The sequence below is a fragment of the Anopheles gambiae genome, chromosome X (assembly GCF_943734735.2).
Source record: "Anopheles gambiae chromosome X, idAnoGambNW_F1_1, whole genome shotgun sequence".
In the NCBI taxonomy this organism is placed as follows: domain Eukaryota; kingdom Metazoa; phylum Arthropoda; class Insecta; order Diptera; family Culicidae; genus Anopheles; species Anopheles gambiae.
Genome location: NC_064600.1, coordinates 21,229,773 through 21,246,541, shown reverse-complemented (window position 1 = coordinate 21,246,541; position 16,769 = coordinate 21,229,773). Strand labels below are relative to the sequence as shown.

The following is a 16,769-nucleotide window of genomic DNA, read 5'->3' as shown; positions in this document are numbered from 1 at the left end:
AAAAACGCTAAATTTCGCGGACACAGTGAACTCGGTCGATTGTGAGGCGACTAAAGCAGAGTTACACGCGCGCAAACAGTGATTATCGCGAGAATAATTAAGATTCAGAAAACCAGAATCGTCTTAATCCTGGTCACGGCACCAATGTTTAATCTCACTATTTCGGATAATTTATTTTCCGCGTTTCGGTGTAACCTTCAAACCTTTAATATTTACCAGCAGTTATTCGTTGTGCAGCAAAATTGGAAGAGAGAGTTTATTCGCGACATACACTGTTATTTATAAACTACTCGATCGAGCCGAACACTCGATATTGAACGAAGAATGTTCGTGTTTCGTTAAGCACGATATGAAGTGACAGGGCTGTGCCTGAACAGTAGGCATGGGACAAATGTGCGAGATCTATGCCGCACACTTAGTTCACTTAAGTGTACGGTTGACCACCGCACGCAAAAAAGTAAATAGGTAGGCCTTCCGCACGCATACAGAGTTTCCGAGGATTGTATAGGTATGTTCAGCAAGTTTTAATTTTGTTCAGGGCTCAGTTAAACTTATTTTGCACAGTTTAATTGATATCGATGTATCTTAAAATATTAAGCTTGTATTTTCATTACAGTTTAAAATCTTATTCTTATTTAAATAATCTTCACTGGTCGAATGAAAATGTTGCTTGGTAATATTTTAAAGTATGTAACGCTCCTTCAATGTAACGAAAAGGACAGATAAATTCTTTATTCGATTATTGCCAAGAACTTCTCAATATGAAAATAGTGATGATATATGATAATTTTTCGTGATAATTTTTATAAAATATTCATTATTCAGTAAGGACGGCCCTACCATTTTTAATGAAATTAGGTAGAATATATAATGGAATATTTATTTAAATTGCCATGAAATTCATAAAACACTATGATAAAAAAATAATGGAATATTTATTTAAATTATGATTTGTGATATTTCACAATTAAATAAATTTAGTTTTGCATTTTTTTAAGTTTGGTAATATAATTTTCTAATTAATTTCTTTTGTTAAAGATATGGGTAACGAAGGAAAGCCCTTTTATGTGCAAGGTTTTCTTTATTTTTTATTTGATTATTGTATGAACATGGGTTCTTTGTAAGGTTGTCAAAAATGAGCATGAGCAGAGGCGGGTTTAGGGTGTCGAGAGACCTAAGCAGTAAGAAGAGATGACTTGCTATTCCCAGCTCTTCTGTTCACGGGCCTTTCTTCCTGGTGGGTGGAGAGGGAAAGAGGGGGGGAGGTACTTGGGCTACAGCCATTCAGTTCTCTAACCGTTTAATCCGCTTCTATACATAAGGTTAATGTCGTTAATTTGAGGGCTGTTATTGTCTTTGTTTCAAGAGTTCTTTCTTAAATTCATAGTTAATCACTTGAATAATTATAAGGACTTTGACTATTGTGTTAACATTAAAAGAAACCACCATTAAGATTAAACGAAAAAAAAACAAGAAATTTCCTATGCTCGTTCGTAAAATAAAACATATGCATTTGAGGTGACTAAATTACGCTCGAACGCCTCTGTGACACTGAAAAGAATAGTAGATAAGGAAAATATAAATTATTATGACTTGTCCTATTAATCTTTGATTAGAAACTCGTAAATGATTTTTCTTTAAAAATAATACAATACAGCGAAAAAACTCTACACAACTCGCTCAACTTGACAGCATGCCCGTTAAGGGATCACGCCTCACATGGACTGTCCGTTTCTAGCATAGACGGGAAACGAATGGCCCGCGAGCCAAATGTTGCCCACGGCTGCTTTAAAAGAAACCCAGAATATTGTGTGCAGTGTTGTTAATTGTCGACATAATAAAATATTCGCAGTAAGGTCAAAATCATTTCCGTTTCATGATATTTCATGACACTGTTACAATGACACGACTTTCGAAGAGCAATGACATGATTGCAAAAAAAGTAGAATGAATGTCATTTCACACTTTCATTTAACACCAGTATTGTTCAATCGTGAATTTCCTGATATTTAGCTATTGAACCACTTGTTGCTTTCCCTCAGTCAACCAGTAAATTGGTGTCTACTAGGAAATAAAGAAATACACGCGAAACACCATAAAAGGACCCATTTTCGATGGAGATCCATTACACGTCAAATACCGAAGAATAAAAATGTCCTATGAATGCACCCGAAAAATATCATCGTATCCAGTGTTGTACCCTCGGGAAAATACATTTTTACTCGTTTCTTACTTTTTACTGGGTTTTTAATCGTGTAAATATTGCATATAATCGTTAGAATTAGGCTTGGGCTATTTGATTCTTGTCAGTGAACGCGGGTGACGTAGTTCGTTCAGTATGTTGAACTGAATGCGTGCGATACGTCAGTCACTCAATTGGATCTTACTAACTTTTTTTAAATATAATGTTTAATTTTATCGAGATTTTAAGGCATAAACAGAAAGTTACTGCTTTTAAGGCTGCATTTTTTGTTTTAAATACAGTCAGTCCAAGATACGCGGCTTATGCATAACTAGGCATTCACCGTGGTGGGGGAGGGAGCAGCAGCAGGTGCAACTGCCACCGCGACTTGGCCAAGGATGGAGGAAGGGGAAGGAGGAACAAACCGGTGAAATAATTCGACCGGAATTGCCACAGGAAAGGGAAGGAATAGAACCTTACTGGTTGTTGGACGTGCCGAACTAACCAAGTCAAGGAAGGGGGAGGAAGCGACTGTGCGTTGGACAATGCCGAACTGATCAGGTCGAGGGTGGGAAAAGGAGAGGAAGCGACTGATCGTTGGACTATGACGAACTGATCGAGTCAAGGTGAGAGGGTGAGGAGGAGCCAAGGGGGGAGTGAACAAATTGACCAACTGCGCCAGAGAGTGCCCAAGAGTGTCCAGCTGTAGCTACCCGCCAAGGACTACCGAAGGATTCTAGGGCTGTCGAATTGAGGATGTGAAAATAATTTCGACTCCGAACAATTTGCTTTTCTCTCGAATCTCATTTGGATTTATTTCTGCGCATCCTATGGCTTAGACACAGGCATGCGCTTCTAGCGATTGTTACAGTAGGTTACACCGTTACATTTACATCATGGCTCCTTATCGAAGGAACAGTGATAATCTACTATGATGTTAATCTTCGCATTGATTAGTAGTCCTGCAGATTGCATATCTGCTGGCGGATATATGTTATAAATCCAACACAACGTGAAACCGGTTTTTATGTTAAGGTGTCAATTCAAGTATCGAACTATCCATACGTAAACACAACAACTATGTGTAAACGCGGCTTCATGAACATTGTATATATACTTGGATTTCAATAAAACTGTGTAGTAGTAGTAGAAGTAGTAGTAATGTATTTCTGAGATAATTATCTGTGTTTTGCAATGACGATTCGAAATTCGGTAAATAGTGGGTTCAATTTCATTTTTCCTCGCTAACTGAAACTGTTCTTGGCTTAGCTGACTGTAACATAATATTTATCCATCATGGGGTTTTAAACTTGAGTAGGAAAACTGTTTTCATCAAAAACCTACCTCACATTCAAAAGAAAAAAAAATTGTTACTTAACTTACTTAGAGTCTAATTCTTATCGTTATGGATTTCCTATACAGTTCAATTTTAAGTTCTTATACTTGATTTAACGTTATCAATGCAATAGGAGTATTGGGATTTTGGGATTGTGGATTTTAGGTGGTATTGTAGGATTAGACAAGATTTCTAATTATTTCTAATTGTGCCCGTCTAAGTTACTGTTTATGAATCTTGAATTGAATTTTTGAACTATTTTTGCCGTGAATTTTTCGATTGAGGGAACCTGGCAAATTGAATGAAGAGTTCTTGTTCTGAACCATGGTGGTACATTAAGTATTGTTTTCAGAAACTTATTTTGTGTTCTTTGTAGTTTCAATTTATGTGTTTTAGCACAACTGTTCCAAACAGGCGAAGCATATGTGATGATAGGTCTTATTATGGATGTATATAATAATATTTTATTGCCTATATTCAACTTAGATTTTCTATTAATTAAACTATATAAGCTACGAAATACTTTTTCACATTTAATTACAGTATTTTCGATATGTGATTTGAACGTTAATCTCTTGTCAAAAATCAGGCCAAGATATCTTACGGCTAATTTCCACGGTATATCTGTATTTGAAATTTTGAGCTGTCTTCTAGGATTTTTTCTAGTACTTGTAAAACGCGTGAAAAACATAGCTTCGGACTTGTCACCGTTAATCTTAAGTTTCCATTTTAGGCAATACTTGGAATATACATCAAGCGCTGAATTAAGATTTTTAATAATTGTGTTTGGTCTTTTTCCGGAGGCAGTAATAGCAACATCATCAGCAAATAGGTATTGTACACAATTCTTCATTTTTGGGAAATCAGAAATGTATATATTGAACAGTAGTGGTGAAAGAATGCTTCCTTGCGCCACGCCCGCTCCTGGTGTATAAGCTTCAGAATAGGTGGAATTTATTGTCACTTTATTTTTCCTATCAGTAATAAAACTTCGTGCAATATGAATCAAATAGTTTGGGAATTTGAGTTTGATCAGTTTTGCAAGTAACCCATTGTGCCATATAGTGTCAAAAGCATTTTCTGTATCTAGCAATACGATCCCGGTAGATTTTTTAAGAGCTCTATTAAAAGTTATATTTGATTTTAGTCTTTTTAGTTGGTGAGTAGTTGATAAATTTGGTTGAAATCCAAATTGTTCTTTAGGAATGATATTTGAGTTTTCTACATAAGTTCTTAATTTTTTAACGATAAGTTTTTCAAATAATTTTCCCAGACAACTTAGTAAACTTATCGGTCTATAATTTGAAGCCAAACTGAGATCTTTTCCAACTTTAGGAATGGGAACAACTTTTACTATTTTCCAACTCGATGGAAAATAACCTAGCTTTAGGGAACTATTTATTATAAGGTTTAGGTATATTATAACATTTCTTGGAAGGTTTTTTATTAATGTATTATTAATTTTGTCTAGTCCGGCTGATTTTTTGCTTTTGATTTGTTTTATTGTTTTAATAATATCTGAAGGTTTGATGAAATTTGCAGGGGTAAAATTAGCATCAGGGTTAGTACGGAAAAAGTTATTTACAATCCTATTAACTTTATTTTCTACAGGGCTCATATACTGGCTAGTTATATAGTGTGCATTTTCAAAATGCTTCTTGATGGCTTCACATTTTTCTGTGGGTGTTAATGGTATATTTTCATGGTTTCTGAGAGGCTGGATTGTTGATGGTTCGTTTTTTAATGATCTTACTAGTTTCCATAATTTACTGTTATTCGTATTGTCATTATTATTGATCGCAATTAGGTTGTTAGACCAAGCCGAATTACGAACAATATTTAGTTTGTTTTCGATGGTTGTTTTAAGGAATAGATATGTAGATTTAAAAGTGCTATTGTTTTTGTGCCTTTGCCATTTTTTCCTATATTTGTTACGGATTTTAATAAGAGTCAAAATATCGTCTGGTATTACGATGTTAAATTTACCGGGAGTTGCTTGTGGAACTGCAATATTTTGTGCCGAAATTATGGCCTCCGTAACAAACTGTGTAGTCGCATGCTAGCTTTTCTCGGTATCACTTCATTTCGATCACATATCACAACATTTTATACTTAACCATTTATGTTACCCAATGCATGTAGAAAATTTGAATTCCACCACACGTGCAACCATCATGCGTACACAACCAATGAATGGCTCTGCTATGCGTGCAACATCATAGCACAACTTTACTGCTCCAGCTGATACGTTACCAGGAGACGATGAAGGCGACTTCAGTATTGAGGAATGGGTTGAGATACTACGAATTATGACACAACGCTTCCGTCTTTGCCGAAATCGTTATGAAAAATTCGCCGTTATTGCGGAATTAGCCATTTGTTATGGATGCTAAACTCCGCATTGTTACGTGGAATGCGCGATCAATCGCTGCTAAGAAAATACCCCTTCTTCGACAAAAAGTGGACGTTGCACTTGTTAGTGAAACACACCTTAGACCAGACATTAATTTCTCCTTAAAAGGATACCACTTCCTACGACTGGACCGCCAAGGCACTACTACCAGAGGTGGAGGGATTGCTATCATCGTTCGTAGTGGTATAAATTTCAAACAAATATCGCTCCTGAACACCACGGTCATTGAACCTCTGGGTATAGAAGTGCAACTATCAATCGGGTTACTAAAAATCATCGTAGCATACTGTCCGATGCAGTGCAGGCGCAACGATGGCAAAGCCGCTGCGTTTAAAAATGATCTCAACATCATCACCCGTTCTCACCTAAGGCTCATCGTTGCTGGGGATCTTAATGCACGCCATCAAGCATGGAACAACCTCCGACGTAATACAAACGGTGAATTACTCTTTCCCCATTCAGAGACAGGACAGTTCACAGTCGATTTTCCGGATTCTCCAACCTACATCTCAGCGGGGGGCACATTTAGCACGCTGGATTTATTTTTGACTAATGTCAAAATCAGTAAACCTGAAACCCTGGATGAGCTTATTTCCGATCACTTTCCGGTTGTGACAGAGGTAGACTGTTCCGTCTCCGCGGGCTCCATCCGACGTCGTAAAGACTACCAAAATGTAAAGTGGCAGCGCTTCGGTCGCCTGGTAGACAATCAAATTCAATTGACGGAAATTATTTCCGTGCCAGAAGTAAACATAGCGATCGCTAACCTTGAAATAGCTGTCAGGACCGCGGAAGCGGCTTGTGTCAATGAATCAATGATCAGGGGTGAGTTTTCGGACATGAATTCCCATACTTTAGCAGTGATAAAAGAAAGAAATCGACTCCGGCGAATTTTTCAACACACAGGTAATATCACTGCCAAGCGACTTGCGTCGACTATAGCTAAACAAATATCCGCTCGGGTTGAAATAATACGAAATGAAAATGTTGGTCGTTCCATCCAAAAAATAGATACCAGAGCTCCAGCTTTCTGGAAAGTGGCAAGGATACTCAAACAGAGGCCAAAGCCTGTCCCCCCTTTGACCTCTCTTGGGCAAATCCAAGTTACTCCTAACGAAAATAGTAATGCTTTAGCCAGCCAGTTTGCCAATGCTCACTCGGTTGGTATTAATAGGGCGAGTCGCAACGAGGCTAAAGTGGCTACCACCTTAATACGATTAGAAGATTCAGTTTTTACTGTACCTCTACAAGAGAAAGTGACCATCACTGACGTACGGAATGCTATCGGTCGCATGAAAAATATGAAGGCTCCCGGATTTGACAAGATATTTAACATCCTTATCAAACATTTACAGGTGAAGGCACTGTGCCTGAACGCAGCGGAACGCAACCGTGTTGGCGCAAAAATGATAGTGGCCGAAATCTAGTTCACACTCACGTTCTCTTTCTCCTCTCCTTCCATTCTTCCCCATCCTTTCACTTCGCTTTATCATTATTGGTTCTTGCTCTCTAGCTATATTGAGCAGGAGGTTGAGAAATTTTCGATCGCTTTGCGCAGCAGGGAGACAGGCGAGGTGCAGAGCGTAGCGACCCGCTGCGCAAAGCGATCGAAAACTTCTCAGCGTGTACCAGGAACATGTGGTTTTCGTGAGAGCTCGCCCGCTGCGCAAATTCGAGCAGTTTCCAGCGCAGAAAATGCACCAAAATCTGCGCTGGCCAGCGCAGATTTTGGCCCGATCCCCGCGCTGGACTTAAGCGATTTCTGCGCTGGGTCGAGCAAGTTTAGCGCCATCTGTGGGCGAAATGGACGAACTATTTATGGTGGTGGAGCAAAAAAAAACGGTCAAAAAAATTTAAAAAAATTGGCGCCCATTTTCTCATCCGCTTCTTCTCCCTCCCTCACCCTGCCCTGCCTTACTTGCGCTTCTGCCCGTGCCTTCCGCCGCCAGCTGATTGGCTGTTGCGGTGTATGCGTTGATACTCATATGTGCATTGCGGTTGTGTATTGTTATTGGTGGGTGTTAGCATTTATTAATTTGTGTGTGACCTTTAGACGCTGTGGCAGAAGCTGGATTGGGATTCAAAGTGTTATCGGTGTATTGATGGTTTATTTTATTTCGTGCCGCTGCTGATGAGACCATTCGATGCCCCTGCCAGTTGAGGGTGAAGAAGTCTATTTAAAACAAGCGTAGGAGAACGTCTAACACTAATCTAATATTTTTTTATTTGAACATGTTTGATGCTTCAACGACCTTCTAAGCATCATGTAGTACAATGTATAGTGGCAATATAATATTTTTTTTAATGTGCCGAAATCTTTCTCGCGTTTTCGGGTCTCGTCACACACACACACACAGCGCGGGGTAAGTGGCCGTTCACTCTATCATGTCGCGATTCCCCACCCCGCCCGGCGCTAGGGATGAGGATGCTACAAGAAAGCTCAACCAACCGTTCTACCGATAAGGTAGCCGTAATCGATCATGCGTGGAGGGTGGGGGGGTGGTCTAGTGGGGGGGGGGGAGTGCGTGCTTGTACGACTTCGGGGGTGCGTGCTCGCGAGCGCGCTTTCGTGGGTGCGTGCTGGCGTGCGCGCTTTCATGCTCGCGGGCGCGCGTACATGCGTGTGTGTGTGTGTGTGTGTGTGTGTGTGTGTGTGTGTGTGTGTGTGTGTGTGTGTGTGTGTGTGTGTGTGTGTGTGTGTGTGTGTGTGTGTGTGTGTGTGTGTGTGTGTGTGTGTGTGCGAGTTTGCGCGCGCGTATTTGTGTGTGAGTTTGCGCGCGCGTGTTTGTGTGTTTGTGTGTGTGTGCGTTTGGAAACCACAAAACTATTTGATTCTTATGCGTACATTTTCATCCGCTGCGGCTACAAAATACCACGCATTTTTGATCTCGCTACCTGAGAGACAACACAACCATTGGCATTGGCATCTTTGCGATCGGCTCTGCTGTTGGGGGTATTAAAAAGACACACGATCTAAGCAAACATGCGTGTGATTTGTTGCACATTTATTTCTAATTCAGCTAGCGGACGCAAGTGGAAACAACATTTTGAATTGAATCCATACAACAGAGGATTCTGGATTTGTTTGTTACGGTGCGCGTATGGTGCTGCACCTGTCCGTCCAGAATCTGGTGGCTTGTTGGTTAGTAGTCGTTATCATGACGCCGATTGCCGGCAGTCCTTCCCCGAGTGTGGACTGCTATGTTAAATTCATCTTCTCATTATTATTATTATTATTATTATTATTATTATTATTATTATTATTATTATTATTATTATTATTATTATTATTATTATTATTGTCATTATGGCCAACGCGATCATACCGGCCTTTTCAGGACTTGAGTACCACGTAGCCGGATAGTCAGCTCTTGCTACGGCGGACGGTTCATACGCGGTTAGAACCCACGACGGGGGTACTGCCACACTGTCTCCTGCCCGATGCATACGCTGCAGGCAGGGGGAAGGATGCACCTCCAGGATAAAAAAAACACCGTCATGAACCAGCGGCGGACCTAACGGTAGGCGGACTAGGCGGTCGCCGATGATCTCTACAAGTGGACAGAGTATTAACGACCAGGGGCCCCGGAAAGATGGTCGTTAGGGCTCCGTGGCTGGAGAACCATTTGAACCTCCCCTCCCCCCATGGCGACAACAATTTTAGGGCCTGTGACTAATGATCGTAGGGGTCCCATGGCCACCCCCCCGCCCCCCCATCCAGGATGCTGGTTTCACAATCAGGTTGCGTTCTTGATGCTGGTGGAACGGAAAGTGCGAAAATCAGCGCCGGGCTGAACGTGTCAATGCGAATTAGAGTTCAGCGCGTTGCACAGCAAACCCTCCAGCGTAAACTAGCGATTCCTTAGTCATTTTTATATTGCAGTGTTTGAACTCATTGCAATTTTGTGGTTTGATTGTGAAAATGCAACTTCATCGCCGAAATGTTTGTTAACGGCATTTTTAGGCGCCACAACAGCTCGCGAGCATTGACCACACGCGAGAAAGAGATAGCGCTATGGTGGGAAAAAGCACGGACGACGGCTGACAGCGATTGGCCGTCTGACGCACCAACACATTCAAACCATCGACAGCGCGCTCAGGCGAGGGGTACGAGGCGGAGCCAGGGACGGGTAGCTCGACGAGCTGCTTGACAAATTTGCCGTTGGAGGGAAAAAGATGGCATGATGAAATTCTCAGAACTCCATGATTTCTTGCGTCGCTTTGCGCAGCGGGATGTGTTTATGTCCCCGCTGCCCGCTGCGCAAAGCGATCGAAAACTTCTCAAACTCAAACTGCAAACATCCCGCTGCGCAAAGCGATCGTAAACTTCTCAAACTCAAACTGCAAACATATTTCACAGCCCATGGCTGTGAAATATTTCGCATTCAAAATTGTTGCAAATTTATAAATGAAATATTTCGAAATTTTCAGCGCTGATTTTTGGATTGATATCCCGGCAAACAATGCGAGGGTTGGTGAGGTACCTCTCGCTCTAATTTCTCTAGTCTAGTCTAGTTGCCTCGCTTCCTCCTATAGCGATTCTGTCGAGCTGAGCTTTCACGTCCCTCACCACCGATCTCCTTCCTACCCCTCGCCTAAGATCGTCTGACGTCTCGCCTGACACCTTTCGTTGTGTTGGTGCTCTGCGGCTGCTGTCACTGTAGAAGTTAGGTTGTGTGTGTGTAAAAAAACGTAAACAGTGTTGTTGGCTGATCAAGTGCGGTAAGTTTTTTAATAATTAAGTTCTTAATTTTACGTAAGTAAGTGCCATTTTAGCAAAAGTAAGTAGTTGAAGTCCTCCCCAATGCGTGCTGGCTCCGTCGCAAGCGGTACGTGCATGTACCGGCATAGAAAAGTGGTGTGGTGGACAACACAGCACAAGACAGCGGGTAAGTGTTATCCAGCGATTATCATGATAAAGAAACACTTTTTTAATAGACTATGCCCTCTTTTAACTTGCAGATAAAATGCAGAAACGATATGGGCCTGCCGCGGGTGTTTGCCACTGTACGTTGCATTGTATATGTGATGCGGTATGTTCGGTATGTAAGCGGACCACGAAAGAAGAAGAAGATTGTTTGGCGAAGCTAGGCATTAGGATGCTAATCATGGTGTTTTTTCCTTTTTTTGCAGCCAATTTTCCTCTATCCTGGAACGTGGGCTTACGAGGAACCATTTAAGAACATCCTCCGGAAGCTGTACGGCGAAGAGTCGGGCTCTACCAGCACAACACGCTAGAGGCCCAGCCGGCACCGGGTACCCCGATTGCACCGTCAGACGGTGTCGAGCGTGCTCATTCACAACGTTCGGGGCAGGAATTCAACCCTTCGGATCTGCATTATCCTCTGCCCCACAATAGCTGCAGCAGCAACAGGACCGAACCGACCGCACTACTGATTGCGGTCCTGGCAGGAGAAAAAACCCCACGAGTGAGTTCCTTCTAGATGCACTATCGCTACATCTAAATCTGTTGTCTCTAAACCAAATGTTTTATCTTTCCTCAGGTGTATCGAACAGGCTGCTGACGAACCCAGAAAAGGCGACAAACATTCATCCCCAGCGGCCTACGATGTTCTTAGTGTTCTGTGGTGTGCGCGACCGTCGAAGTGTTAACATTAAAAATTTGAATTAACAAGATAAGACTATTATGGTGATGTCGTGTAGATGTGCGCAAGTGGGTTAAGATTAGACTTAAGTACGCTTTAAGGCATAAATCGATATGCCTAATTTTAAGTTCAGTGTTTTGACAAGCGCGTGTGTGTCAAGGGGCGGAATAAGTGCTAAGCAAATTAAGCGGCCGCGTCGGGCCCCGTGGTCTTGAGGGGCCCCAAAAAAGGAACCCCCCCTCCCCCCCCTCGCTCGCAAGTTAAATTGCTAATAAATCCTTCTCTAGTTTAGAATATTTCCCTGCTAGACGCTTAAACCAAGCCTACATTTGTGTGACTGATTAGGGCCTCCACTCGTATGTGCGGCTTTTACACATCATTTAAGATAAATAAATCTAGATTATATTCTCATAAATCACTACGCATTTTAAAAGGGGGAATAAACATGATGACATATATTTAGTTTGTTAGAAGGTTCCTATGCACGTTCACTAGTTGATTTTGTCTGGATGTTTGCGGACTGCATTTCGATTGCGCAAGTCGTTTTGCCTCGTCTTGTGTTTTACAATCCCAACAGCAAGGATGCTGCCATCATTACATTGAATTAAGCTGGTACCAGATCCACCAACTTGTAGTGCACCATACTCGCGATGGGTAGGCCATGTCAAACCCCTGGTACTGAACGATCCAGCCCTTAGTCGTTCGCAAGGACAGACAAAAGGAAGCTGTTCATGGTGTGTCAAATAATGTGTAGCAGATGGTAGAAGATGGGTACCTGCGGATGAGAGAGTCCGTTTCTAACGTTTTATTATCAGTTGGTGACACGTTCAAAAGGATGTGCGCAGATCACGGCCCGATCCTGAGGGCTCACCGTTGAAAGAGGCACTGTCAGCGTGTGATGTCCTCAGAGAGAATCTTGACACGGAACCGAGAGTGGTCAGAGTGGTCAGGATACATACAGTGGCGGATTAAGGGTATCGGGGGCCCTTGGCGGTAAGACGAGTTGAGGCCCCCTGTAAATGGTAAATGGTGGTCCGGGAGGATGGGGGGGGAGGGTGTTAGCGGCATTAAACTGGCTGTTGAGAGTTTGAACGCCGTCGGGGGGCCCTACAATCATCAGTCTGTCTAGTGGTCTAGTGGTAAGCAAGTAGACACTATCTATACCGATTTCAAAGCGGCATTTGACAGTATACCTCTATCATTACTTGTTGCTAAGCTTCGAAAACTAGGTTTCGGTGGCTCTATATTGCCGTGGTTCAACTCCAATCTTGAGAATCGTTCTTATGCAGTTAAAATCTGTGGCTCTTTCTCGGAATGCTTTCTTAGTTCTTCGGGTGTCCCTCAAGGTAGTGTCCTTAGTCCCTTACTGTTCATTCTCTTCCTCAATGACTGTACTTCGATCCTTCCTCCTAACGGCTTCTTGCTATATGCGGATGACGTTAAAATTTTTCTTCCTGTATCTTCTACAGCTATAAGCCGGTCTCGTAGTACAGTCGTCAACTCGTACGACTTAACAACATGCCCGTCATGGGTTCGATCCCCAAATAGACCGTGCCGCCATACGTAGGATTGACTATCCTGCTATGGGGGGAAAACAATTAGTCACTGAAAGCCAAAGCCCACTAGTGGTACAGGCAGGCCTTGACCGACAACGGTTGTTGAGCCAAAGAAGAAGATCTTCTACAGCTGATTGTCTAGTCCTTCAATCCTGGCTCTGTAAATTCTCTACATGGTGTGCTTCTAACGGTTTAGTCCTGTGTCCTGAAAAATGTTCCGTCTTGTCTTTCTTCCGATTTTCTACAAGTATAACTCATGCTTATAGTGTCTGTGATGCCCCTATTCCCCGTGCGTCCTTGTCTAAGGATCTTGGCGTCTTCTTTGACCCGAGTCTTTCTTTCAAGGAGCACACGGACTATGTCATCAACAAGGCCAACAAAAGTCTTGGTTATATTTGTCGCATGTCCACTGAAATTCGTGATCCCTTTTGTCTTAAGTCCCTTTATTGTTGTTGGGTCCGTTCCGTACTGGAATATGCCTGTGTCATCTGGTCTCCTGTCCAACTATCTCTGCTCCAAAGGATTGAGAGGATCCAGAGACGTTTTACAAGGATCGTATTTCGTAGGTCGCTGGGTCATCACTCTATTCCGCTTCCTTCGTATGACGATAGATGCACTCTATTAGGCCTTGCCAAGTTGGAGCACCGCTTCTCGGTCGCTCAGGCTTCTTTCGTCGCTGGCATATTGCTCAATACGATTGATACCCCTTCACTTCTGTCGCGCTTACATTTGTATGCACCTTGTCGCATCTTACGTTATCGTTTTCGTCTCCAGTTACCTATATGTCGTACACGTTTTGCTCGCAATGAGCCTTTTGTAAGAGCTATGTCGTCTTTTAATAGTACTTCTGATCTGTTCGATTTCAACATATCCTATCCTGTCTACCGATCCCGTCTTCGCTCCTTTTCCGTACCATAAACTCCTTCCAACTCCTTCGTGAATAATTGTATACTATAGTCAGTAAGCACTATTGCTGTAACCCAACGTGGCCGAGCAATTAATAAAATAAAAATAAATAAATAAATAAATCAGTCACAGGCTCTAAAATTGATTAGCCAGCCTCGGGGCCCCAACGTCCATCCTTCCGGGGGCCCTTGTCGCTAGTACTCTGTCCATACGGCATACTATAGAATGGCGATCTACGGGGCCCCTTAATCGGCGGGGCCCCAGGCGACCGCCTAGTCCGCCTACCGTTAGATCCGCCACTGGATACATAAAGGATGATAATATCATGCCCGTCATAGGTTCAAGCCTCATATAGACGGTCCCCTCGTACTAAGGACTGGCCAGCCGGATGTGTGGTACTAAAAAGACGCAAAAGCTTGCATTGGCTGGCATGACCAGGTAGATGGATACGGCAAATAGAAGAAGAAGAAACAGGAAAATGGAAAGCAGCAGTCTGTAGAAGCTTCGGTTGACACCTTTGCTGTTAAAGAAGAGGGAAATGTCGTTGCATGTGGATGGAATGATGAGATTGTGGGTGGTTCGGGTGATGAATGGTTGGGATCGGAGATGAATGAATTGGCGAAGCCAGTTTACCTCTTTCCATGCGTTGTATGAGGAATCAATGAAAATAGTCAAATTGTATTTGAATTATGGGTCAATTTTCGGGAATATCAGGAAAGAAAAAAATGCGACATTTTTTAACACATGAGTACATTATCTCATATGGCCGTTAAAACCAGCTTACATCGGGTTGAGATCACCATTGGAGTATCACACTTGATAAAAAATCAAATTTCCGGTACGGAATTATTCCTTCACTTTCGCTCGTTTGAAATTGGCTTCATAACCGTTGATCGACATGGCGATCAAATGGCCACATCAGAAACGGCACGGAACGGCAACCACCAGCATAACACAAATATTGCTTCAACACCAGAATTGATCGGCTCTCGCATCGTCAAGGTCACAGGTAAAACCAAATACACTACATATATATGTACCAATCGCCAATTCAAGATACAACTACAACCCTACCATATACCAGTACCAGCTGATGAGCTATCGCACACAAGCGAGCGGCGCGCGCAAATAAGAGGAAGGGGCCTGAAGGAAGAGAGGACAGGGGAAGGCACCGGGAGAGAGAGTGTGTGTGGTCAAAATTTTTGGCCATTTAAATTTTGTCCACCAACACCGTTGCATTTCGGAGCTTTTTTCTTGCCAGAAAGAGATAGCCATACACTTGACATATAGCTGTCTCGTTCATATGACATTTCCTAGGCTCGCAAGCTCTTTAATGCGAGGGCTCTGGAGCAGTGAACTTGTATGGCGTGCGAGCCCTCGCGCGCCCTCGCAAATCGCTGTCACTTGCACTGCGGGATATTTCTTCCGTCGGAATCCAAGCGTTTTCCTTGACATTTCTGCTCGCTTTTTCGATCGCTTTTGGCGGAAAGCGATCGAAAATCCGAGCTATAAAACTGCTCGATTTTGTCGTGCGGGTGCGCAAATGCGAGCAGTTTTCTGCGTAGTTTTTTGCGTCGTTTTGCGTCAAAAAATACGCAAAAAAATACGCTAGACTTCAGCCAAAACTACGATAGCCACCCGCACGACAAAATCGAGCAGTTTTGTAGCTCGGATTTTCGATCGCTTTCCGCCAAAAGCGATCGAAAAAGCGAGCAGAAATGTCAAGGAAAACGCTTGGATTCCGACGGAAGAAATATATCAATCCAAAAATCAGCGCTGAAAATTTCGAAATATTTCATTTATAAATTTGCAACAATTTTGAATACGAAATATTTCACAGCCATGGGCTGTGAAATATGTTTGCAGTTTGAGTTTGAGAAGTTTTCGATCGCTTTGCGCAGCGGGCAACGTATTTCTTGCACTTTTTAGGTGCGGAACGAGCGCCATCTATTGAAGAAATGGATGAACTATTTCAGACGGCGGAGAAAAAAAACGGCCGAAAAATTCAAAAATATTGGCGCCCATTCCTTCCTCCTCCTCTTCCTCTTACTCCCTCTCCCCTCCATACCTTGCCTTATACTTGCGCTTCAGCCCGTGCCTTTCACCGTCAGCTGATTGTGTGTATGCGTTGGTGTATATGTACATTGTGATTGTGTATTGTATTTGGTGGGTATAGCATTTATTTATTGTGTGTGACCTTGACGATGCGGCAGAAGCTGGTTCATTTTGGGATTTAAAGTATTAACGGTGTATGAATGGTTTATTTTATTTCATGCCGCTGCTGATGAGGCCATTTAATGCCCGTGCCAATCGAGGGTGAAGAAGCCAATTTCAAACAAGCGTATGAGAACGCCTAACACTAATCTATTTTTTTTTTTTAACATGTTTGATGCTTCAACGACCTTCTAAGCATCGTGTAGCACGATGTATAGTGGGAATATTTTTTTTTTTAATGTGCCAAAATCTGTCTCGAGTTTTCGGGTCGCGACACACACACAATGCGGGGAAAGTGACCGTCCACTCTATCATGCCGCGATCCCCCTCCCCTCCCGGTGCTTTGGATGAGGATGCGCTACAAGTTAAGCCAGCAATTCTACCGATAAGGTAGCGGAAATCGATCGTGCGTGTACGCGCGTTCGGGGGTGCGTTCTCGCATACGCGCGTGCATGCGTGCGTGCGTGCGCGTGTGTGTGCGTGCGGGAACCCCAAAACTGTTTGATTCTGATGCGTGCATTGTCACCGGCTGCGTCTACACACTCCATGCATTCTC

At 42.8% G+C, this 16,769-nt stretch overlaps 1 protein-coding gene across 13 annotated transcripts in view; it reads right to left on the bottom strand.

Moving 5' to 3' along the window:
* Positions 1–1,008: 1,008 nt before the first annotated feature.
* The window catches only part of LOC4575976 (ubiquitin carboxyl-terminal hydrolase Usp2), a 218,138-nt gene continuing 202,377 nt past the window's right edge, over positions 1,009–16,769 (bottom strand). For all 13 annotated transcript variants that reach the window (XM_061663211.1, XM_061663206.1, XM_061663209.1 and 10 more), the window contains one exon: positions 1,009–1,551. In XM_061663211.1, coding sequence (XP_061519195.1) covers positions 1,482–1,551 — 70 coding nt within the window. In that variant the 3' untranslated portion in view covers positions 1,009–1,481. The remainder of the gene's footprint in view (positions 1,552–16,769) is intronic.